The sequence below is a fragment of the Silurus meridionalis genome, chromosome 17 (assembly GCF_014805685.1).
Source record: "Silurus meridionalis isolate SWU-2019-XX chromosome 17, ASM1480568v1, whole genome shotgun sequence".
Taxonomy (NCBI): Eukaryota; Metazoa; Chordata; class Actinopteri; order Siluriformes; family Siluridae; genus Silurus; species Silurus meridionalis.
In genome coordinates this window covers 8,533,087-8,559,958 of record NC_060900.1, presented here as the reverse complement: position 1 = coordinate 8,559,958, position 26,872 = coordinate 8,533,087, and the positions used below count along the sequence as shown (strand labels likewise).

The 26,872-nt window shown below is 38.8% G+C and overlaps 1 protein-coding gene across 3 annotated transcripts in view; it reads right to left on the bottom strand.

Moving 5' to 3' along the window:
• Nucleotides 1-26,585, bottom strand: part of cacna2d3a (calcium channel, voltage-dependent, alpha 2/delta subunit 3a) — a 238,455-nt gene extending 211,870 nt beyond the window's left edge. For all 3 annotated transcript variants that reach the window (XM_046871522.1, XM_046871523.1, XM_046871525.1), the window contains exons 1-2: nucleotides 26,046-26,585; nucleotides 25,382-25,463 (exon numbers count right to left, since the gene is read on the bottom strand). In XM_046871522.1, coding sequence (XP_046727478.1) covers nucleotides 25,382-25,463; nucleotides 26,046-26,161 — 198 coding nt within the window. In that variant the 5' untranslated portion in view covers nucleotides 26,162-26,585. The remainder of the gene's footprint in view (nucleotides 1-25,381; nucleotides 25,464-26,045) is intronic.
• Nucleotides 26,586-26,872: the final 287 nt, after the last annotated feature.

The following is a 26,872-nucleotide window of genomic DNA, read 5'->3' as shown; positions in this document are numbered from 1 at the left end:
CTGTAATGCTTTACTGTCTGGGTGTGCGAGTAAGTGCATAAATAAGCTTCAGTTAGTTCAGAATGCAGCAGCAAGGGTCCTCACTAGATCTAGAAAATATGACCACATCACCCCTGTTTTAATCAGTCTACACTGGCTCCCAATCAAATCTCGCATTGATTATAAAATATTACTACTGACGTATAAAGCACTTAACGGTCTCGCACCGCAGTATCTGACTGAACTTCTGTACCAGTATGATCCTCCACGCCTACTTAGATCAAAAGGTGCTGGCTATCTGTTGGTTCCTCAAATAATGAAGACTACAGCAGGGGGCAGATCTTTCTCTTATAAAGCCCCACAGTTATGGAACAGCCTTCCAACCAGTGTTCGGGACTCAGACACAGTCTCAGTGTTCAAGTCGAGGTTGAAAACGTATTTATTTAGTCAAGCCTTTAATCAGTAGATTTTTTTCTTGGGTAAAGGCTCAGATCTGGAGGGATCATGGATATAGAGTGTTTGGTGAACTGGGATATTTGTATGCTGTCGTCCCCTCACATTCACACGTTCACTTAGGTTTGTTGACGGTGGTGTGGTGGGTCGTCTCTTATCCCAGAGATCCCTCATGTCTGTGTTACCTTCTGGTTCTCCCTTTTAGTTATGCTGCCATAGCGAGTCTGGCCGGAGTCCAAACTGAGTCTCTCTCTCTCTCTCTCTCTCTCTCTCTCTCTCTCGGTCGAGTTAAACATGCTCCTGAGGCTCCAGTGACCACTGTTCCAGCCCCTCTCCCCTCCGTGGATCTTCGCACTTCGTCCAGGCCTGCCTCTGGATAGTGTTCTCTTCGACTGGAGGCCACTCTGTGCAGCTTGGGTGCAACCCAGATGAGGATGGGTTCCCTCTCGAGTCTGGTTCCTCTCAAGGTTTCTTCCTTATGCCATCTCAGGGAGTTTTTCCTTGCCACAGTTGCTCATCAGGGACAAACTTACTTACAAAGAACATATTTACTTTTAATCACCACATTATCTGTGTTAAGCTGCTTTGAGACAATGTTCATTGTTAAAAGCGCTATACAAATAAAAATGAATTGAATTGGTTGTTTAGCTGCCCGCAAGTAAAACTCTGGTTTTCTAAATTTAGCGTGCTTCAAACACTGAAAACATAGAAAACCTCAATTAAAGATTTTAAATCTCATGTAAAAAATGCCCCTCTTACCTCTGCCTTTATATCCCAATCTACCCTTAAAAGAAATATATAAAAAAAATAATTATACATAAGAAAGAGAATGAAATAAGCTTTTACTAGTCACATATACACTACAGCACAGCAAAATTCTTCCTTCGCATATCCCAGTTTGTTAGGATGCATGTGGTTTGATATGATAAAGCACCCCTGAAATAGTAATCGACTTGCTCAAAGACCCAACAGTGGCAGTTGGGCAGTGGTAGGGCTTGAACCCCTGACCTTCTGATCAATAGCTCAGAGTCTTAACCAACTTTAAAACTGTAAAACTATAACATTAAATTTTAAGATTCAAAAATTTGATATTTCTTTGATTCTCTGCATCATTCACTCTGCCTACTGTTAGTGAGAGAAATAATCACTGATTTATCCATTCTGTTTGGTTTTGTTGACTAAATACCTTGACCTTTAAGGGCATTTTAAAAACTGTTTTAAAACTTTGCTCACTGTCATTAGTGCAGCGTGTCTAACTACTCATCTCTTTTAAAATAATAATGTGGCTGTGCAGGCCATTGCAGATAGTTTGATATTCAGTGTCAAGAATTCCAATCTAACCAGTCGACTAGTAACTTAAAATCTGAAGCCAATGCATTTATTAATAGCCTGTGTTTTGTTTGTGCAACATGGCATTTAAAAAGACGCTCTTGTCTTCTCTTCTGGATGTGAGACTTGTTCCAAGTTTAAACCTGAAGTTTGATTGTTTTGGGTTTCCTATGTTTTGTATATTTTTCAATTCTTGCTCTAAATGTCTGTGTTAATTAGGACTGTGCTCAATTGTTCCTTTGTATTCTAATTATGAAACTCTGCGTGTTAATGTTAAATTAGTGTACATTCATGATATTTGGCATGATTATCCAGAGCGACTTACATTTATCTCATTTATACAATTGAGCAGCTATGGTGTTAAGGGCCTTGCTCAGGGCCCAGGAATGGTGGCTTGACCTTAGTATCTATAGTCCAATCACTTAACCACTAAGCTACCACCTTACTGTACATTTATATTACATATACAATAACTTTTACATTTACCATACTACAGTAACATTTTGATTATTGCAACCGATTATGTGATGAAAGTTCATGATGTTAATTGTCATATTTATGCAATTTTCCAGACATCCTCATGCAGATTGACTTACCACTTTTACTAACCAGATATATCCTGAGACCTTTCTAAGGTATGACCTTATTATGTAACATCCTATATATTCAATGTTACACAAATTATACAGTAAATGAGTATATCTGCATTTTACCCCTGGTTGATTTATATGCATCTCTGTATTTTTACTTACAAATTCATTAACCGTTTAAGAACCGCATGCATTTGGACGCTTTTTCTAGTTGGCACAAAAATACATTATTCCTGCTGCAACTGCAGTGTGTGTGGTTACAACAAAAATCACTGACATAGAAACCGGTTTACTCAAAACACACCTTTAAATCTAAGGCTGTTCTTGGTGCAGTCATTTTACCATTTTTGCAAAGCACATTTTTACGAATTTTTGAAGAAAAGGGTTCTGTAAATTATACACATTGTAAAAAGAAAGGATATCAGTTTCGAAAGAAAATAGGTTTAAGACTAGTTATTATTAGACATGGGATTTTGAAAATTTCACAGTTTCAACATGATCACTTATTTTTATCACAGCATGTGCCATTTGACTTTTATTATAAATGAGTTTTTACTAAACAAGTGCTCTTTTTATATGATAGAAAAAGGTTAAAAATACACTTCACCTATGGTGTGTACTTCTTAAAAAAATTATTAACATGTTTTAATTGCAAACCCATTAAAGCCAATGTAACATTTCCATTATACAGAACTCTTGGGAGATAAATTATTCTACTTTCTTTCGGCTTCTCCCATTTGGGGTCGTCACAGCGGATTATCCGCATGTTTGATTTGGCACATGTTTTTACGCTGGATGCCCTTCCTAACGCAACTCTCCCCAATTTATCCGGGTTCGGCACCGGCACTAAGAGTGGCTGGGGTTGGTTCCCTGACCGGGGATCAAACCCGGGCCGCAGCAGTGAGAGCGCCGCATCCTAACCACTAGACCACCAGGGGACCGGGAGATATATTATTCTAATGTGAATTTAAAAAGAAATAATTTATACAATCCAAAAGTACAAAGTTACTTTGCCAGCTTTTAGGTCTCACCATTCTCTCTCTCTACACACATTTTCATTGGTTTCCTCTAGATTCTCTAATCTCTTTCTACTTCCCACTTTAAATGTACATATGAATGTGTGTGCACCACTGAGTTTGTCATTTGACAATAAACAATATATACACATACAGTATAAACCATTTCATCAGCCAATTAAAAAAATTACCCAGCATCCACAGTGTAAGTGACACCAACCACAATATGCTTAACAAATATACAACCCCAATTCCAAAAAAAGTTGACAGTGTAAAGTATAAATAAAAAGAGAATGCAATGATTTGTAATCTTATAAACAAATATTTTAATCACAATAGAACAGAAATCATGTCAATTGTTAAAACTGAGCAAATATGCCATTTTATGGAAGAAAAAAAAGTTAATTTTTAATTTGATGGCCACAACACATCTCAAAAAGTTGGGACAGAGTCATTTTTAACACTTTGTAGCATCCCCTTTTCTTTAACAAAGGTCTGTATATGTCTGGCAACTAAGGAGACCAATTGTTGGAGTTTTGGGAGAGGAATGCAGTCCCATTTGTGTCTGTTACAAAATTCTAGCTGCTCAACAGTCCTGGGTGTCCCGATGCATCAAATGTTTTCAAATGGTGGTCAAAAGGTCTAGTCTGCAGGCAGGCCAGTTTAGCACCTGGAGTGCTGAACTTTTACTATAAAACCATGCTGTTGTCATTATATGCGATTTAGCACTGTCTTGCTAAAATATGCAAAGCCTTCTTTAAAAAAGACGTCACTTTATACCACTTTATAATATCCATGTTTATAAAACTAAATGGAATTGTAAACCTGTTTCTTTTTCAAACAACACAGACTTTTATTCCACCTGAGAGCAAACATACACTTTACATAATACTTAAACGAAGAGTGAAATAAAATTTCAATTGAGGTTACATAAAAGCATTTCCGTTTTTTTTTCATTTGATTCAGGCTTCTGCAATTAACCTATTTAAAATGCCTCTTTCACAGGTGTGTGTGTGTGTGTGTGTGTGTGTGTGTGTGTGTGTGTGTGTGTGTGTGTGTGCAATCTGCTCATTCTCTTCTATCACTGTCATACTCTCCAGCCTTGTCTTTCCATACTCCTTCCTTCCATTCTTTTATTCCGCTACACTCCTTCTCCCTCCTGTTTTCACCTTGTTTTTTCCTTACAGTTTTTTGGTCTTCTCCTCTCCTCTCTGCTTATCTTTCTCCATGCTGGAACAGTCTTGACAGCTATTAAATTTCCCAAAGTTAAATCTAATAACCAGCCATCGCTGGAATAATGGAGCTTGAACCATGCAGGGAGAGACGTATCATCTCTGGCAGTTAATACCACAGAAAGACACATACAGAAAGAGAGAGAGAGAGAGAGAGAGAGAGAGAGAGAGAGAGAGAGAGAGAGAGAGAGAGAGAGAGATGTTGCTGACAGACTGATAGACACAAAGACAAAAAAAAATAAGCTCTCAGGTCTGCCACCCTGTGCTAAGAAACAGGAAATACAAAAATATTAATCCAAACAAACAACTATATTTGTAATATCTCTAATTTTCTCACAATACAGTTCCTGCAGTTGTATGATGATGTTGCCAGCCTGGAGTCATTAATGCCGTCCAGGCTTTGTAGCACAAAAAGCCAACTACTGTATCATCCACCTACACAACTAAAGTAAGCAGCTTTAAATCTTAGCAAAAAGTGCTAACAGTTTTGTTCTACCCACATGCCTCAAACACTTAACCTGTTAACACCTAGTTTAGATTCAGTATGTGAAGTGAGAAACCCATTATTTAATCCCCGCAAAAATAGCACTGCTACACATGAAGAGACAGATTGCTTTAAATTTTAGTCACCTCGCTGTCTTTATCTGGGTCAGTCGTGGATTTGAAGCATGTCCTGGACATCCTGCACAAGGTATGAATACACCTTAAATAGCACACAAGTCCATCACAGGCCACAAAGCACATTTACAAAAAGTCATTCACCCTTGGGGCAATTTGGAATATAAATCCATCTGCATGAGTGTTTTGGAAACTATAGAACCCACACTGAAATGCAATCTGAACATTGCAATTAATGTTTATATAAAATATAAAATAGAAACCTAGTTGTCAAATATTTTTAAAAAATCCCTTAATTGCTTTAGACGGAATACTTGGGTGTGAAGTGTGACATGACACAGTAATCAGATGACAGTAGCAGGAAGAAAAGCCAGACTGAGCTGCTAACAAAGAGAGATTCACAGGGGTAATCTCAAGGATTACAAGTAATTGGTCTGAATGTGTGTTTTTACCTCAGTGTTCTTTAGACGAAATCATACATAGTGTTCTCAGGACAGGCTCTGGATTCAGTGATAATTTAGGATTATTAAAATAAACATATCTAACAGGGAGTAAGTGAAGGCGAATATGGTGATCAGCAGCATTGTGTGTAGTCTGTCACATATGTCAACTTTTAAATGTATATTCTAATGATGTATTTATCTGCTGGGATAAAATTTGCAGGTTTTAGTCGTTAATGTGATGGGATAAGGGCCCCTAATCTATCACACTTATTTTTATTTTTTTATTATTACCTTGATATTCACTTAACTCCTGCAGAAGTACTGTTAAATATGTGTGCTAATCATGGTCAAGCAATAGGTATGAATTAGGGTTGGAACAACTAATAGATAAAATAATCAATAATAATCAATAATTGGTTGTCAACGAATGCTGTTATCGATTAGTTGGGCTGCTCAAGTTACAGGTTAGTATGACAGCAAGATAACACAGCCGCTTGCGAAAAGAAAAAAGAATACACACTGGTGTCATGGATGAAGGTAAAACATCAGTACAGTAAGCAGAAAATGTATATCCTCATGTGAAAATGGTATAGTTTAATGAAGTGCTATTGTGTAAACTTTTTGTTTGCTAACATTGGGACAGTTGCACTGGATCTGTTCTGTCGTGACTCGCGAGCATCAGATTGTGCAATCACCTCGCTCGCAACATAGTGATGGAATCAATTAAATCGGTCCGAACAAACACTAATCTAAAAGCAACAAATAACAGCTTATTCATTTGTATACCAATGTATATAGTGGGGCAAAAAAAAATTTTGTCAGCCACCAATTGTGCAAGTTCTCCCACTTAAAATGATAAGAGAGGCCTAAAATTTTCTTCAACTATGAGAGAGAAAATGAGAAATAAAATCCAGAAAATCACATTGTCTGATTTTTTAATAATTAATTTGCAAATTATGGTGGAAAATAAGTATTTAGTCAATAACAAAATTTTAACTCAATACTTTGTTATATACCCTTTGTTGGCAATGACAGAGATCAAACATTTTCTGTAAGTCTCCACAAGGTTTTTACACACTATTGCTGGTAGTTTGGCCCATTCCTCCATGCAGATCTCCTCTAGAGCAGTGAGGTTTTGGGGCTGTCGCTGGGCAACACAGATCTTCAACTCCCTTTAAAGATTTTCTATGGGGTTGAGATCTGGAGACTGGCTAGGCCACTCCAGGACCTTGAAATGCTTCTTACGAAGCCACTCCTTCGTTGCTCGAGTGGTGTGTTTGGGATCATTGTCATGCTGAAAGACCCAACTACGTTTCATCAATGCCCTTGCTGATGTTTTCACTCAAAATCTCACGATACATGGCCCCATTCATTATTTCCTTTACACAGATCAGTCGTCCTGGTCCCTTTGCAGAAAAACAGCCCTAAAGCATGATGTTTCCACCCCATGCTTCACAGTAGGTATAGTATTCTTTGGATGCAACTCAGCATTCTTTCTCCTCCAAACATGACAAGATGAGTTTTTACCAAGAAGTTCTATTTTGGTTTCATCTGACCATATGACATTCTCCCAATCCTCTTCTGGGTCATCCAAATGCTCTTTAGCAATCTTCAGATGGGCCCAGACATGGACTGGTTTAAGCAGGTGCACACGTCTGGCACTGCAGGATTTGAGTCCCTGGTGGCGTAGTGTGTTACTTATGGTAGCCTTTGTTACTTTGGTCCCAGCTCTCGGCAGGTCATTCACTAGGTCCCCCAGTGTGGTTCTGGGATTTTTGCTCACCATTCTTGTGATATTTTGACCCCTCGTGGTGAGATCTTGCGTGGAGCTCCAGATCGAGCGAGATAATCAGTGGTCTTGTATGTCTTCTATTTTCTAATTATTGCTCCCACAGTTGATTTCTTCACACCAAGCTGCTTACCTATTGCAGATTCAGTCTTCCCAGCCTGGTGCAGATCTACAATGTTGTTTCTGGTGCCCTTTGACAGCTCTTTGGTCTTGGCCATAGTGGAGTTTGGAGTCTGACTGTTTGAGGTTGTGTACAGGTGTGTTAAACCTTACACACAATAGGGAAACCTAAAACTGTAAGGCAGCAATACTACCCACTACATCACCATTTAAAAACATTGTTTAATAAATGTAATAAAAAAATTATAGTTAATGTTTTTGTAGCCTTGGCATGAATCCTCGATATGTAAGGAGTAATAACAGAAAGAGAAATTAATGTACAAACTTTACAGCAAACTCTAAATCTTTTAATAAACAAAGTTTTTTTTCACTTTCTTGTATTCTCTCACTTTCCCTCTCTGTCTTCATTTCCACACCTGATGAGAGGCCTGGCAATGCTCTAAATCGCCTGTCATGTCTGAGCACATCAGCTCTGTGTCAGGTTTTTTTTCTGTCTGACAGTGCTGCGCATCATAAAGCTGTCTGCAGAATAACAGGTAAACACCCTCTCATTTTACAGATACTCGCTCCCACACAGCCATTTTCTCTCCCTACTCTAAGTGGTATTCAGGAATCATTTTTATATTGCACTAAATTGAATTACACACTACACTCTTGCCAAAAGTGGCTTCTAAAAAATACAAGTAATTTCAGAAAAAAATAAAAACCTTCAAAACACACTGATAGCTGACAGTCTATGATAAAGCTACCTTTAAAATCAACCTGAAACAGAATTGATGTATATAATTCATAAAAAAAGTGAAAAAGTCCAACAAACAGGGCAAAAAGTCTTAATAATGCAATTCTATCTAGAAGAGTGCTTTTTCAGTTAAATCCACCTGTAATTCAGATTTTTCCCACTTCTCTACCGAGGATTTCAGACTGGCACTCAGAGATGTGCAAATGGCAGAGAATGAGATTTCCTCCCTGAAGGCGAGTGAGAGGAGCGGAGGTAATGGGCTGTGACCAGAGCACGATGAAATCGATTTGCCAGCGAGCTGCCACTGAAGAGAGCCTGGTGAACCCACCTGGTTAAACTGTCACCAACAAAACAACAAGAAAAAACAAAAAGGACAAAAAAGCAGGACGAGGAATTCATCTTTTTTTACACTGTCTCTACCCTGACGGCATTATTGAGAGCTTTCTTTGGACAAGTGGTGTCTGATCCAAACTGGTTAATAAAACACAGTAAGCACTCCATTTATTGGCGTGATTTCACGATGATAGTGAACTAATTGGTTATATGCACCTGCCAATTGCAGTGAAGTAGCTGAAAAAGGCTGCAATAGTGCTTCTCTGACTTTATTTTTGCTTGCTTGCTTTCTCTTTCTCTCTCTCTCTCTCTCTCTCTCTCTCTCTTTCTTACTCAGTCCCTTAGCCCTGTGATAGTGCTTATTTAATCTGGTTTGAAAGATACAGTTTTTAAATCACTCTCAGTTTAAGTTTCCAAAAGACTGTAACACTCATTACAATCCCATGTTACCCCACCTCTCTCTCTCTCTCTCTCTCTCTCTCTCTCTCTCTCTCTCTCTCTCTCTTTTTCTCTCTTTTTCTCTCTCCTTCTCTCTATGGATGCCAGACTTAATCTGCAGTTTCTTCTACAGAGTACAGAAAGTTTATACAAAAAATCTATTTAATTAAAAATTAATGTATGCAAATATCTGTATGACTGTAACTACTTCAGCTCAGGTTAAAATCTGTGTTAAGTTTCAACACGCGTTCTTAGTGCGGGTTTCTTCAAAGTTCTGGGATCTATGCTAAACTGCCCTCAGGATTGGTTTCTAATAAAACCCTGACAATTATAAAGCAGTTACTAAAGAGGATTGAATTAGGAAGTTTTCTATTGATGTCCTGTCTCTCTCTCTTTCTCTCTTCATGCATGCTGGGAAGCAAGTATGTAAGTATGTATGATGAGTTTCTAAATATATATGTGTAAATATAAAGATAGATGTAGCAAGACAGCTTCCTCAGCAAGGCAGTTGATATGTGGGCGGTGTGTTTGGGGTCGTTAATATGTTGGAAAAATACTCTTTGTCCCAGTTTCTGAAGGGACGGCATCATGTTGCTTTAGAATGTCACAGTACATGTTGGAATCCATGTTTCCCTCAAAAACTGCATCTCCCCAGTACTAGCAGCACTAATGCAACCCCAGACCATGATGCTACCACCACCATGCTTGACTGTAGGCAGGACACAATTTTCTTAGTTCTTCTCACAAGGGCGTCGCCACCCATGCTGGACACCATCTGAGCCACACAAGTTTATTTTAGTGTCATCAGACCACAGGACATGGTCCCTGTAATTCATGCTCTGGTACATGCAAACTGTTTGCGGTCTTTCTTCAGCTTCAGAAGAGGCTTCCTTTTGAGACGATGGCAATGCAATCCGACTTGTTTCACTGAGCACTGACAAGTGGACCTTCTGCTCCTACAACTTTTAAAGCAATACTGGCAGCACTCGTGTCTGTTTTTTTTGAAGCCAGCTTCTGCACCTAAAGCACATCTTTAATCGATGCTCGTGAGGCTTGGAACCCATCTTGGAAAACCTCTGTATGACCCTTTCCACTGTATTGTAACTCAGTTTTAGGGTGAGACGAGAAGAGTGCTCTCGCCACCGTTCCTTGTGGTTCTGGTCCCGCTTTTGGTAAGGAAAAGCAGCAGTTAGGTTTGTTAGGTTTGCAAATGAATCTGGCAGAGGGAATGAAGACAGACTCCTTTCTTCTTGCTCAACTGCCACATCCAGTGCCTTTCTCAGGGTTCGGAAGCCAGCACTTGGGACAGTTTCTTCCCCCCCACGGAGAAAACTCGGCACTTCACCTCTCTTCTTTTGAGGGGGAAGAGGGGGAAGAGGGGGATGAGGGGGCGCTAGGCAGGACAAACTTGTGTACTTGCCTCCACAGGCAGTGACTCAAGCTCTGTCTATACTAAATATCGTTTGGCCAACTGAAAAGCAGGAGCAGTGATCTAGGTCGCAGCTCCTGCTTTTCAGTTATTAAACGATATTTAGTATAGACAGAGCTTGAGTCACCGCCTCCACAGGCAGTGACTCAAGCTCTGTCTATACTAAATATCGTTTGGCCAACTGAAAAGCAGGAGCTGCGACCTAGATCACTGCTCTATGTCGGGGCCTGCCTTACTTTCCCGATCTGCACATTTGCGGTTATGGGACGATTCCCCTGGTCCAGAATATGCTTGCAAGCTATCTCTCACCCTGCACTGCATCGTCCCTCAAGGCCCTGCTGTTGCCTGCCAAGCCACTTCGGACATCCTTTGCTTTGGTGGGCAAATCATACGAGGAAGAGGAAATTGAAAAACAACGTCATCCTTGAACTGCATCGTGCCACAGACCTGTCTCTCCGGGCCATTGAGAGAAACTTTTGGCTGACTCTCTCTGATCTCAATGAAAAAAGGCAGGGATATTCTCCTGAATGCCCGTTCATGCCAACTGGCCTGTTCGGCGACAATGTCAATGCCATTGTCGATAGGTTACAGGAGGGAGTCGGTGGCTTTCCAGCAATTTCTCCTGCGCCACTTGCACTCCCCCCGTCATGGACTCTATGTGGCACTTCAAGTCAAAGCATAAGGAAATCAAGTCAAGTCAAGTTTATTTCTATAGCGCTTTTCACAACAGACTTTGGCCTTAAAGCAGCTTTACAGAAATCAACAGTTAAGGTGAATAGTGTGCATTTATCCCTGATGAGCAAGCCTGTGGCAAGGAAAAACTCCCTTAGATGTTGTGAGGAAGAAACCTTGAGAGGAACCAGACTCAAAAGGGGAACCCATTTTCATTTGGTTGACATCAAGAATGTGATCATAATTCTTTAAACAATGCAGAACACTGGAGAGTGAGAACTAACATGAGCACTGGAGAGTAAGATTATGAGTAATGTTCTTTTTACAGTAATTTGTGGTTAAAAAACTAGGAGCTACTGAGCAACTCATAAAATAGCTCAACATTTGAGATCATCACAGATCCAACACCAGCTTCTCCATGCCAGATCCAAGTGGGATCCAATTGGCACTGGTACGTCTCTAGATGGTCCGGGATGTTTGCAGGCATATAGAGGTCCACAAACTGGGGCTGAAGCAACTTCAGGATGCCTCGGGATGGGGAGAAAAAGAGAAGCAGTGGAGAGGAATTAGTGTAGCTGCTGTTCATGATATTAACAGCACAAGTTGAAAAAATGCATGTGATCAGTACTGGAGCACAAGGTTATGATGTGAGGCTTTGCCTACACACAACCATTCAAGACTTCCATTCAAGACTTCCGAGGGGGGTTTGCCTCAGTACATAATGTCCACCTCTCCTCAGTGCCCTCAGGAGATTTCGTTAACCCTGACACCTTTGTTGCTTCAGGGCACAGCGGTCTCCAGCAAGTGCCTCAGCTTCCGCCAGGGAACATAGCGGCTTTGGGGGGGGGTTGCTGCCTCCCAGGGGGCCTCTAAAACATCTTCAGGGCACCGCTCAAGCTGCTCTAGGCACACCAGGGGTCGGTCTCGAGAGACTGATTTCCTTAGTAGACTATATGGCAGCCTGGAAAATCCTGCCAGGCGTGTCTTGATGGGTCCTGCACACTGTAAAAAGAGGCTACAAAATTCAGTTCTCGTCTCTGCCAGCTTGGTGGCAGCTGCCATCAGACCCAGCAGTCTTTGAAACTGCTTCACAATGAGTAAAGCAGTTTCAAATACTGCTGGGTCTGATGACAGCTGCATCCAATGTGGAACTGCCTGGCCTCCTGCACATGAGACCCCTGCAGTGGTGGCTTAGGACTAGAGGGTTTTTCCTAGAGGGGCACCCTTCTCTGCATGATCAAGGTCACACGGCGGGCCCTATGGGCCTTAGACATGTGGAGGAAACCTGAGTTCCTGTCAAAGGGCTACAGTCCGTATTGGAGCGGTCAAGCAGACCCTCAGCAGATGGATTGTGGATGCTATCTCCTCCTTTTATAAGTCTTCTGGTCTCCCTGCTTTTTCAGAGTCAAAGCTCACTCAACCGTAGTGTCACGACTTCTAAGGCCTTTTCCTCTGGAGTTTTTCTCCAGGACATTTGCAACGCTGCATGGTCCATCCCACTGACCTTCATCAGGTTTTACAGCCTTGAACTTAGTGCCACTCCTGGCCCCTTAGTTTCAACTTAGCTATGCTTATGCACACTAGGCAGAGATTTGTCAGTCTGACGGTGTACTCCCAGTTCCCAAAGTGTTGTTGACGCAGCTCTGGTTCCTAGAGGGAACGAGACACTGCGACCCGATGCCATAATCCCTGCATCCTTGCGAGCACTTCCTAAACTCTCAGGAAGCTAGCGCTGTCTCCACCGCATGTGTTTAAATCAGTCGAGTGCACTATTTTTTTTCAAACTTTAAGAAGTAAGCATTTATATGTCATTGATGCAAAATAGAACATTTCTAGGCTACGTATGTGGGGTGACATAGACCAGTCTTTCGAAGCGTATTGCGATGACAGGGCATAAACCTCCTCCTCTGGTCTTACCAGTGTATGCTGCTTCTCTATCAGCCCTGAAAATTATGCACCCCAAGCATGCTGTTTGGGATGCCAATGTTGAGACAAGTTTCCGAGGAGACCATGATGTTGCAGTCCATAATCAATTTCTAAGTGAGGTTCCAGATCCTGAGCTCATACAGTTTGTTCGCCGGGGAGCGAACATTTGCGAGAAAAATACTCGGAAGTGTTGGTCGATGTGGGTTTAGCATTAGTTTTGCCCTGAGTCCTTTTTGTTTTCCTCGTTTCAGTTTATGGTGTTTGCGATGGTGGTGGATAGTTCTGGTCGGGATAAATGGGCTCGCTGTGTTGCGCCTTCAAGCTCCGGTGGTATCAAAGGTCAAAGGTGAAAATGAAGTGCGAAATAGAGCATGTGCAGATTTGACCAATATCCAAGAGTGACTGTCTGTCAAATATTATACTCGCATAACAGAATTGTGCGAGCACGCAGGAGAATAGTGCGTAAATATGCACAAATATGGCAAAAAAATATATGCAAGCATACGGTATCTCAGACAATGAACAATGTTTTCTTTGTAAGAGAAATTCTTGACAGAATTTCCGATCAATATTATTATTTGTTTAATAAACTGAAAGTGTTTGAGCTTGGGGAAATAATTATACCTTGAATAAAGATTTTATATACTGGTTGCTCCTTATTACTGAAAATAGGGATTTATTCTTTACTAATCCAGATAGATATTTGGCATGGTTGTCTCATTACTAGATGACTCTATAGTCTGGCAACTGAGCCAGACTGATGTCAAAGAACAACTAATCAATAAAACAACTAATGTTAAAGATTTTTCAGATGCTTCAATGGTGTTTGAGACAGGCTCTTTAGCCATGGTAAAAAAAGATGATAGATAGATAGATAGATAGATAGATAGATAGATAGATAGATAGATAGATAGATAGATAGATAGATAGATAGATAGATAGATAGAGACATGGTCTCTAAAATATACTAGTTTTATGGGTTTTTGTTTTATTTTTTAATGATTAAAAAAGCTAAATCTAAGCATTTTGTCTACAAGCAGTTCAAAGGCTCCTATACCAGAAAGGTATCACCTGGATTTACACAACATCTGGATCGTTAAGGAAGGCTGGTACAGTAGCATTAGGCAAAAAAAAACGCTTTATTTAGTGACATTAACAGCTAGTAAAGACTACATTTACATTTTTTTAGGGCTTTGTAGTAGGGCTTTTTAGCCCAGCAGTGGCAGCTTGGTTGTGGTGGGATTTGAACCTGTGACCATCCGATTTAAAATGTCCAATGCCTACAGATTTATAAAAAAAAAAAGGATATGGGTCCAGGACCTTGGCTATATGCAAAATCACTGTTCAACAATCCTGCTGACCAGTCCAGCTCTTTTTAGCCAGTTTGCAAGCAAAAATCTTGACTGTAGGATGCTCTGACACCTTACTTGACCAACCATCACAATAATTTTCAACTAGCTGGTGAAAATGTGCACAAAGGAAATGAAACATTCCACCCTCACTTTGTTGTGCTGCTGTTTAAAAGGATTGATTTCAAATCAAAAGGAAATCAAAATCTTGTATTCTCCTCATTAATCTAAGAGATTGGCATTAGGAAGAAGCTCACATTACCGTTCAAAACACCAATAATTAGGAGAGTTCAAACTGACAGGTAAAAAGGCACTTTACGTGGCCAGTGTGAAGGTGTTACACTTAAAAGGGTTTCCTGGGATTAATTTAAAAAGGTGGGCTAAACATTTTGGCACAGACCTCCCCTATAAAGCACATAAAGGTGGCAGGGAATGTTTAAGCCTTGGTTTGACAAGCAGACAGCTGACCTCCATTGAATGATTATACATTGAGCGACAGCATGGGTAGAATTTTAAGAGGGATAGTATAGTAGCTGTGAGAATTCAAATTGAATGCATACTCCTAAACCTCAAAGCAAGATTACATTCAAAGCAAGCTGCTTGACAGCTACGATATCTCTACAGGAGTGCAGGAAATTCTCCCACAAACAACCATTGTTTGTTTGGAAAACTGTTGTGTACCATTGTTTTTTTCAAAGTGGTGTCTATTTGAATGTGCACGAAATTATATAAGCCTATATTCCTTTAATACCCTTAGAGAAAAAACAATTCCCAATTCAAATGTAGGGGTGTGGATGCAGTTACATTACACATTGTATAGAGGCAACAAAAGCCTTTCCTTAGTTGAACTTCAAGATACATGAAATTAAAGTTCGATTAAGCTCTAATAGTTAACTTTACTTCAATAGGACTGTCTTGCTTATATTGAGGTGATGAATGTCAAACTGGAATGGACCACTCAGAAACCACTTGACTGGAGACACATGCAGATTCTTTTTAACACATACAGTACTCACATAAACATATGCAAACAATTGGAGCTGTTAAATGTAAAAACCATTGTTGAATTTCGAAACAGATGAACCGGAAATAATCTAGGTGCCATATTTTCAGAGAAAACTTTTTTTAATGGTAAATATTTGTTACTATTTGATAAATGTTCCACCTTCTTTGGAACTAGTTGTGTCTCCATGATAAGTACATATAAATCTTGTCTGATTTCCCACTCAATACAGTGAATAGAAACTGCTGATATTGTTATTGTTTCATGTGCACTGTTAGATTATCCGACACACACTGTATGTGGTGGCAAGTCTAAAAATGTTTCGATTGCTTTGATTGTTTTACTATTTTACTCTTTTTTCACAATAGCACGTAGGACTTCGGGCACTTTGGGAGACTTAGAATATGAAAAATTCCATAAACTCAAAACTTTTAAAAACTTTCCCATCTTGTGTATCTCTCAGCAGGATAGAGATTTGTTTATGTTGCCAGCAGATATGATCAAAGCACAAAATATATATGCATATACCACTGCATAGAGAACTTTGCAGTAACAGGAACAAAATGGTCACATGACCTGTTTAATAAGTACAGTGGAAGAGAAAAAGTGAGTACATTACAGCAGCATATGCAGAGCTGTGGAGCTGCCAGCAGGGTGGACTGCAAGAACAGTTAGTAACAATGCATCAGCACAATGAAATGCCAACCTCAGGAGTGTATAGCAGCTGACAGTTGCCTTACCTACAGAGACTGACCTTGGTGTAGTTACAGATGTCTAATTCTCAAAGCTTCTGGTCCATTTTGAACGAGAGGGTGAATGATCTACAGTGCATCTGGAAATTATTCACAGCGCTTCACTTATTCCACATTTTGTTATATTACAGCCATAATCCAAAATGGATTAAATTCAATATTTTCCTCAGAATTCCGTTTAAAATCTTTGCAAATGTATTAAAAATAAAAAATAACATGCGCAAAAGTATTCACAGTCTTTGCTCAATACTTTGTTGAAGCACCTTTGGTACCAATTACAGCTTCAGGTCTTTTTGGGTATGATGTTACAAGCTTTTCACACCTATGTTTGTTCAGTTACTCCCATTCTTTTTTGCAAAACCTCTCAAGATCCATCAGGTTGGATGATTAGCGTTGGTGCACAGCCATTTTCAAATCTCTCCAGAGATGTTCAATCTGGTTCAAGCCTGGGCTTTGGCTGGGCCACTCAAGGACATTCACAGAGTTGTCCCATAGCCACTCCTTTGTTATCTTGGCTGTGTGCCCCAGTCTAAGGTCCAGAGTGCTCTGGAGCAGGTTTTTATCAAGGATGTCTCTGTTCATTGCTGCATTCATCTTTCCTTTGATTGACAACTTTTCCCATGTTGTCATTATGGTGTATTGTTTAAAGAATTTTGAGGCAAATAATTAATTCAATTAATTTTGGAATAAAATTGTAACATAACAAAATGCGGAAAAAGTAAAGCCCAGTGAATACTTTCCAGGTGCACTGTATAACTAATATAATTAATGATCAGAAATTAATGCAGGAGTTTGAATCTGCAGCACTAGTGTATGCACTGCTAATTGACATTTACGGATCCCCTAATAAATCTGTAAACAAGAAAGTGACCAAACTAAACCAAAATGTATCACCTGCATTACTGAGCTCTTGGAGGAAGTGGTATCTCATTGGTTAAGTCACTGGGTACAATTGAACCCTAATGAGTTTATGTTAACTGTATGTTAACTGTAGGCAAATCCTACGAGCTACGGGGGTCTACATAAATCATCATTAAAACATGAAAACACAATTCATTAGACCAGGCCTGCTTCTGATGCTGACATGACCATTGTAGATGCTTTTGTGTTAAATTGATTAAATCGTTTTCATGTAAAGTTGATGAAATCATAGGCATCCAGCAATTACAGATCAAATACAGTATAGGATGTATATCAATATAAGCAAAAGTAATATGACCAAACAACAAGAAACACATTGCTGAAGTTAGCCAAGGGCTTTAGGCATGGAGGGATGTCAATGGAAGGCCAAGACAGGGAATTTGTGACAGGCTTAGAAATTGTTCTGCTCATTTTTTGCTCTGAAAATGCATCCGGTTTGTAAACTAAAAAAATAAGGTGCAATTCTTCTTGTATGGATTCTATTAAGAAAAGCTCATGACAATTAATTACCAAATTTAAGAAAAATAAAAGCAATTGGATTTAGCATTTCTGTATTTGTTTTGGCCTTTCAGCCTTTTGTTTTAAGCATAAATTGCATTCAGGAAGCTTAACATGCAGAGAAATTTTGGAAGTGCATTCATTTGCATAGCAGGCTGAAAATAGAAGGATATTGATTATGCTGTCTTCTGTTTCCCATCAAATTCATGCGCGCACACACACACACACACACACACACACACACACACACACACACACACACACACACACACACACACACACACACACACACACACATACTGCCATTTCTTCCTGATGCCCATCTGAGCTGATTTAACCTTGAAATAAGAGAGATTTCCAATACAGTGGTGTTCAAGTTACAGCCAGTGCAGAATAAAACTAAATCGTGGCAATGTACTGAAGGTCAGGATGAGATGAGTATAATCTGGTAAAATACTCGTGCGAGAAGAAAAAAGCAAGGAAAGCATAAAGGAAAATAATATACATTGCAGTTATAGACTGGCAAGCAGTATCAGTACATGTTTTCTGGTACTATAAAATATCAATATAATAATAACACCTAATGAGTATCCTTTTTAAGCAATCAGTACAATTCAGAACAATGAAGTTGGAATATATTCTGAATTAATTTGAAATTAAATATTCACTATACTATTCATGTATACTTCAGTTCTGATTCAAATATTTAGAGAGCCTGAGTGACTTCTTCAAGTAGAGTATGCTTTTTTACTATGCCGTTACATCTTTAAATCTTTTAATGGGCTGGATAAGCTGTCAATGTATGAATTCTAAGCAGGACTATGCCTGCTAATTGACCAACTACTCTGCACCCAACTGTTATAATGTCAGCAAAGCCTCTCTCCCTGCCGAATTAAGCATTTGGGCAAAAGCTGAAAAAAAATTATTTCACTGTGCTGTTATGTATATGTGACAAATAAAAGCTATAATAATGATTTCTGTTCAGAGTGGCACTGCTTCCAAATGGGCTGTGTCTGTTAGGGATAACAGAGAGCCAAGGCTTGTCATGCTTTTAGAGGATGCTGTTTAGTGCCATACCCATCGGGTGTGTGAAGGGAACATGGCCCCTGGTAAGTGTGTGGAGATATAAGCATGGGATGGTGCCCATACATAGAGCTTTGATGTGATTACACAGCACTCTGCTATCTAGAGCTTCATGCAGTAGGCACAAAGAGTAATCACAGCAAAAAATATATTTGAGCCAAAATGAACCAAAAAAGAACCAAAAAGTTGACAGAATGTTGAACCATATTTTGGCAAAAAAAAAGTCCCACTTCCAAAAGTGATATAACAATCAGCTTCCAGCTAAACATTGGTTTGATTTCAGAACATCAGAAGACTGTTCTATGGTAACAACACACATGGTTCAGTATTGTAGTATTCAAGCACGAGCCATCAGTTTTTCTGTCTTGAGCATGTGGTAGCTCATGTCTGTACAAAATGCTTTCTCTTGTAAGACCAACAGTAATGCATATGGCATATGGACAAAATTGTCCTGTATATAATTCATTGTTACCTAGAGCAGTCAATGGCCTCCATCATTCCATTAACCCACCTGCACAGCCTACCCACTCCATGACTCCATTCAAGGCCTGCACCAAAAACACTACAGTTAATCCTGAGGCCTGCACTGGTGGGTCTCAGTATCGTTAAATGTGCGCTCGTTCCTATGCAAGGGTTCTGCATTTTGATAATGTCTATCAGTTCTCATCGTCTAGTTGTCTAGTTAGATGGTAATTAACAAATAAGTAAAGATCATTGCTAAGGAAAAACACTTCCTAAAAAAATCAACATATACTCGATTTACCCACAATGCAGACAAGCACCATCATTCCATTTATTACATATCAAGCCTGTCATATCTGGACTACAGCACCACCAGCACATTGAATTACAACTAGCTTGTTTTATCAAGACCATACTCAACTTATGTCACAAAGATTTAAAGCTGCAATACCTTGTAAAATGAGTGCTATGTTGCAGAAAACAAAGATAGATTCTGGTCCAGGTCATCCTGTTTACCCTGTACATTGACAAGAATTTTACACCCTGCATCCAGATCATCCAGATCTTTTGTCCTACATCTAAGTCCAGATGGTACATGGCTTCCTGACTGAGCCGGCACTGTGGCAAGGGGGCCAAGGGAGTGGGGAGTCAGGTCAATAGTGGTGAAAAACTAAATTTCCCAAAACACACCACAGTTATTCTAATTTTCTTTTGTTTGTTTGATTGTTTGATGGTTTTCAAAACTTTGATCTCTGAGATTTTCACCAGTTTCTGGTGTTTACTTGATGTCTATTGGACCATAATTTGAAAATGGCATTGAATTTGTATCCCAGTTTGTCTGCCAATAAAATCTCAAACTGAAGTTGCATCTAATATCACCTTTTTGTTGTTTTGAGATCAATTATAATGAAAATCATTTTTTCTATTATTAATCATTTAAAAAAAAAGTTGGCACCACAAGAAGAGCAGGAGCTTGTAAGCATGTGTGACATATGTGTCACATTATCCTGTTTAAAGAGGCCATTGTCATTAGGGAATACTCTTTCTAAGAAGGGGGTACTTGGTTCCCCACATTTAGAAAGATGATATGTTTCAAAGTAACATCAACATTGACCCAAGGTTTTCAATGTTTCCTAGCAAAACACCCCCAGTAGCATCACACTGACTCCCCCAGCTTGCTATTTTCCTATAATGCATACTTTGCCGAGCAAGTGTCGCACATTTACTGGGCTATCCAGATGATTCTTTCATTGCTTGCTGTTCCAGTTCTTGTTTCCAAACACATTGTAGAAGCATTTTAGCAGTGGGCAGGGGTTAGCATGAGCACTCTCACTAGTCTGCAGCTACACAGCCTCAGATACAGCAAACTGTGATGCACTATGTTCTCACACCTTCTTCCTGTTTGTCCTACAGTAGCTCTTATCTTGAATCCAACTACCCACAACTGCCTTCGCTGCCCCATGCACATTAGTACTCATTGGATGCCATTGACCATGTCAATGGCTTATCAGTGGTTGTTCCTTCAGCCAAATGTATTAACCATTGAGTGCACCTGCCATATTCATCAACCATTACAGTTTGGACCTTGTCAAAGTCACATTTTTTCTGCATTTTTCACCATTTTTCTGCTACCAAAATATTATCATCAGTCATTCATTTTAAAAAGGCAGCTCACACATAAATCTGCTTCTGCTTGTATTGTGAAGCGGAGCTGAAGAGCGATGCCAGCAGTCCATTTGCAGGCAATGTAAAATGCAAAAAGTCTGGGAGGTTCGACTAATGGCTAATTCAAAGACACTTAAATATGCTAATACCCACTTCACTGTTGGACAGTTTTCTGACTGTTAGTGACTGTGTTTTATTCTAACAGGGTTTAAGCTCTAGTGCTAAATTCATACTCAACCATGCATAGTGCTTTCTTTATACTATATTTAATTATTCTGTGCACTCAGAGATCCTCACTGTTGTGCATTTAAGACGAGGGTAAATATGGCAGCACACGCTCTGTGTGAAGAAACACATTAGGTGTTAATTTATATCTCACTGTGTAGCAAAATTACACTGCTCTATAGTTGTAGCTTCTCTTTTCTTGCCTGTAATTGCATTAGCATTTGAGACTGGGATATCAACATTGACAATGAATATGTCTTGGAAATTTTATACAACTGCTCTATTTAACCTTGAATGTTTCCAAACGATTGATTTTTTTCTACTCAATCTTCAGAATCTAGCATTATCAAATAAGATAAACATCTAGCACATTTCATTTCATAATTTATGTTACTTGTATACGACATAGACTTCTTCAAATCTAATTTAGATGTTGCTTGCTGTATTAACATGCAAGAAGATTTGTATGTGAATGTACAAACGTAAACATGCAACATATACAATATTTATGATAGATTTTGGTCAACTCTATTTCCCTCCATAGTGAAGCACATGAGTAAAATTATAAGTCTCAATGAAATACTATGAAAAAATTAAGTCTAGCAGAGAAAGAGGGACACACATACACAAGTTTGACTCTGCACCTGTGCACCATGAAATGGGAATACAGGATTCAAGAAGCAAAAAGAAAAAGGGAGCATAAGAGGAAAGCATGAAGGCAGCAATTTCAGCTTGCTGATGTAGAATTTTGCATTAACAGAGGAAAGGCAAACACGTGCAGAGACAGATAGAGATTATACGCACAGAGTGTCGCTTTAGGTATGAATGTGCAATCAACCATCAATGTAAAATCACAGCTTACTGTTTTTTTTTTTTTTTAGTGTTTTGTTAAAAGTGTAAATCTGTATGTTACAATGCAATCAATGATATGCACACTAGCTGTACTCGTTTTAAAGTTGTATAGGCACCGCAGACTTTACGAATCGGTTCAAATCTGGCACTGTTTGGAAGAAAGAAATGAACAACATAAAACTGCTTGTTCTTTTTTTATTAACACAGTTTATTATTATTATTTGTGATCAACATTTAAACAGCTAAAATTTTTTCAAAAATTTTAAATAAAATGCCTGCTTGGTTAAATAATAAACAAAAATTAAATAGAATAATTAAAATCAATTCTATACACTTTTTTTATACATTTATTAAACTGAGTAATAATTAAATTGGCATAAATGTAATGAATTAAATAAAATACAATAAATGGAAAAATGCAATTAATTTGTTAACATTAGTTAGACCCAATTTGTGTAATACAGATTTGTGTGTGTGTGTGTGTGTGTGTGTGTGTGTGTGTGTGTGTGTGTGTGTGTGTTTTACAATTAATATTTGATTTTCTAAAGATATGATCTACTTAACTGTTCTTTTTATTTGAGCATATTTTAACAAATGTCTTCATTATTTCCATCCTTTATTCGATTTTCTTCTTTTAAGATAAATTCTTGAAGCTTGAATTCTTGAAGCTATTTTCCTGGTTAGCAGCTAATGTTAGCACTATGGATTCATACATGCACAAAACAAATCTTATTTCCGGTATGGAGTGAGTAGCCACATTGACACTGCGCCAACTATCGCTTATTTTTTATACCCCTGGCATTTTGGTATGTTTGCAAGTTTAATAATAACAAATGACAACAAAAATGCGCTCAAAGTGCGAGGTGGAGACTAAACAAACTTGCAATCCGCCATTTAATGCGTTCCTCTGGGAATTTTAACGTATTCTTACTATGTTCCCCACGTGAAAAGGATTGCATTCAGTACAAATGTATACCAAACTGAAAGCCCTGTACGGAAAAATTCGGTACGAATATGTGTACTGTTACACACCTAATATTTATATGTACTTACCACATTTATTTTGTGTGTTATTTTTGTATCATGTTGTAAGGACGTATATTCGGAGCAATGGTATTTGACAGAATATCCAGAGAAACAGGTTTCATTTACTTAAATCTTTTTATTTTCACTATCCTTTATTATTTTTTAGCAATTTTATAAAATACTTTTGGTGTATTGTTAAAAGTGTGAATTTGTGTGTGACCTACGCAATCCATTATATGAACAATAGCTGTAATATTTTTACAGTTGTAGAGGCACTGTAGATAGATAGATAGATAGATAGATAGATAGATAGATAGACAGACAGACAGACAGACAGACAGACAGACAGACAGACAGACAGACAGACAGACAGACAGACAGATAGATAGATAGATAGATAGATAGATAGATAGATAGATAGATAGATAGATAGATAGATAGATAGATAGATAGATAGATAGATAGATAGAATGTTCTGGAAAAAATACCTTTTTTGTATGTATCAATTCTTGTATTTCAATCAATCAATTCAATTCCTGGTGGATTGACATCAGATCTTTATTTACAAAAACAGGTTTTATTAAGTTCTGCTGACAGTTTGTGTATGCCAACCATCTGCCAAATGAATAAATGAAATGTAAATGATTTGCGGTGTCATATAAAATATTTAAGATGTGTGCATTGTGCTTTGTGCTACAGAACTAATTCACTCTCAACAATTGATTTAGATTTTCTTTAAAGTATTTTCCTTATAATTTATTTACAATAACAAAGGTACCTGTAGTATCTGAGAAGTACAACCTTCTTAATCTAATCTGTGTTTTGAACCTGATTTCATGTGGAAAAATTATATCAGTATTTGAATGAGCAAAGGAAAAGTCTTCATAACAGTTATCCAATCCTGCTATAACTACTTAGACCACATTTTTATTTTATCACAAATCAGTCCTGCTTATTAATGTAATACCACACACACACATTTTTTCTATACTTTCTAGCTAATCTCTCTACACTGAACATCGCTGGTTCTACAAAAATACTGCACCATTGTTCACAATTCATTAGTCCAAAAACCCCACACACACTTGTAACGCTAACAGATATACAACAGGCTTCAGCAGGCAACCAGTGCTTTACTGTCACTCACACTAACACCACATACTAAAAACTTGTGAAGGTCAATCATAAGAGTCATTCACATCATTACACAGCAAATGTGCATCATATGCCCTTCGACTCCACAATGCCTTGCCCACAGTGACTCAGTACCTTCTCCCATTTCAATCTGCAAAGTCACAGATCTGCAAAGTGCACCAAGCAGATTCACTGACTTCCATACTTGTCTGACTTTCTTGCATTGTTAAAGTGCAAGTGTAAAACAGAACAGGTGAACAAACACCCTTTTGTTCACCTTACCCAGTAGTGAGTAAATGGCAATTAAAAAAAGTTAAATTAGGCAAGTGTTTCATCTAATACCTAAATCTTGATATTAATGGAGCTGTTCATTGTCTCGAGTATTAATATTAAATATTTTATAAAAAGCAAGTCAACTTTTTTCAGTTGGCAGCTACCAGCCAGGAAGGGGTTTAGGGCTAACATGTGATTCCCCCGATACATAAAACCAGCAAACCACATCTTTCAAACTATTGCTTGTGCTGTGTCAGGGCAGTATAACACTCCTGAAGGGAAATCTTTAAGTAAAATCTTCTTTATGCATGATTGGTTTGTGTCTTGGTGGTTGACAAGAGAAAGAAAATGTGCCACCTCTTCCACGGTTCTAATAGACACCAGATACAATCTAGATTTCAATTTCAACTGGACTCTAGAGAAAACACTTTATCATTGCCATACTAAAGAGCCATAGAACAGACAGTAACTGTAAGTTTTAAAGTTACTGTAAAGCTATTTTTGCCTTACAGATGATATTAGGCAGTTAAGTTTTACCAAATGTTGATAAAGGGTGTTCAAAAACTTTTGACTGACAGTGCATGTATTAAAACTAGAGAAGCTGTAGAAAACACATTAAGTATGCATTTTTGGTTGCTTTGATGAGTAAATATGCATTTCCCAAGGGGGAAAAAAGCTCTACTTCCTTTTCTCTGCACAATTAACCCAGTGGCCCTCATTTGAATTTCATATGTTTGCTCGAATTCCTGCAGAAATGTGAGCATTGAGAGCAGCATGTCTTCGCCAGTATAAAACGATTTGGGTGAGTTGTAACGGTAAGTAGCTCCATCAATCAAACAGAATTGCGGGGTCACAGTTTAGCGTTTCAATTTGCATTTCATTCTGTTTCCATTTCATTGTTTCTCCCTAGGATAGACGCTTAGCAGACATCACAAATGAAAGTGAATTCTTTGATTTGATTACCCATTCACTTTTTGTGTTAATTGCTTGTGTTCTCAAATAGATATGTATAATGAATAAGTGGAAGTGTACCTTTTGTAAGAGCTGTGATCCAGAGTACTTGGCTGCTATAGACTTCATCTCTCCTCCAAATGCTGAAGCCCAGAGCTTCACACTAGAATAATGGATAAAAAAGAGGTGATAGAAGTGTAATTCATTTGCTGAAAGGTTCATATTTGTAAAGGATTTTGACAAATAAGGAACATGCACTTGTACTTCATCATGAAAGAAAATTTGTGGATGATGTGGAGGCAAAGTGAGTACAGTGGTGCCACCTAAGGTCTCCAAAAAGTACAAGACGATCCTGACCTCAATTTACTGTATGTGTTCTGCAAGTTCTCCACATGTCCAGGTGTTTCTTTCCACCTTTGTTAAATAATGCTGATGGGTTTAATGGCTGCGCTAACTAGCTAAATGTCAATGTGTGCATGCAGAAAGAGACGACAACAAATTATCCTACTTTCAACTCAAGGTTCATGGTATAGGCTGTAAATGCTCTGCTACCCTGACCAGGACATTCAAGATGAGAAGAAGACCATGAGATCATAACTGTGAACTTATGATGCATAAACATGTATTTATGGTATATTTTGGGTACTCAACGCGTCATCTAGACGCATTTGGGGTAACAAACTTTGCGTAAAACCCTTACCAAATACCGATTTCAAAAAAATGAGATAACAAAGTTGGAACTTACACTGCAGGAGGGATTCCCTGATGCGTCCCGGAGACGTCAAATACCGACGTGCTCCTTACAGTCCACATGAAGAAGAAACACACAACACACCACACGTGGGACCAAAGCACCTTCATACCGCTCGTCGTCTGCGTGTGTTCTATAAATATTTTTTCAATATTTTTTTTTGTAGTATTTTCAATTCCCACTCTCTCTCTCTCCTGCAGTTCTTAATCACAGCTTCAAACAGGGGTGCGAGAAATAAAGTTAAAATTAGCAGCCCTATATTAAACGCCCCCCCCAAAGACAGAAGTAAACCGCTTTATATCCACGCACGAGCGCACGACATCCTCCCAAATACTATGCACACGCGATAAAAATAAAATAAAGGCTAATATTATAATATAAAATCCTAATATGGTATATATAACTAGTGTTGAGCTATTGAGTATTTGTGTTATTCCTCTGTTCACGGACACAGCTGGAACTCCTGGAGTGAAGCAAAGCGCGCGCGCAAAAGCGTGAAACCCTCTTTATCTCTCTTCGGCGACACCGACAAGAGCGCACGAGAGCCAAACCAAGTGCGGAGAGAGTGGAGGGGGAGAGACGCTGGAAAAGAAGGGGAGATGAACGGCGGTGCTTTGCGTAAGGTTCGTCTTTTTCCATGTACTGTCTCTCTTGGGAGGAGTCTAACCAATCTGCTGTTTATTAAGCTATTTCTTTGTTTATTTATTGAAATGTTCGGCTTCTAATCGCTGGAGCGTAGCGTCTCTGCTCCCGTGATGGCAGGACAAAAATTAGAAAAAAATATTATGACGAGACCCAGTTGTGGATAAACCAGAGGACAA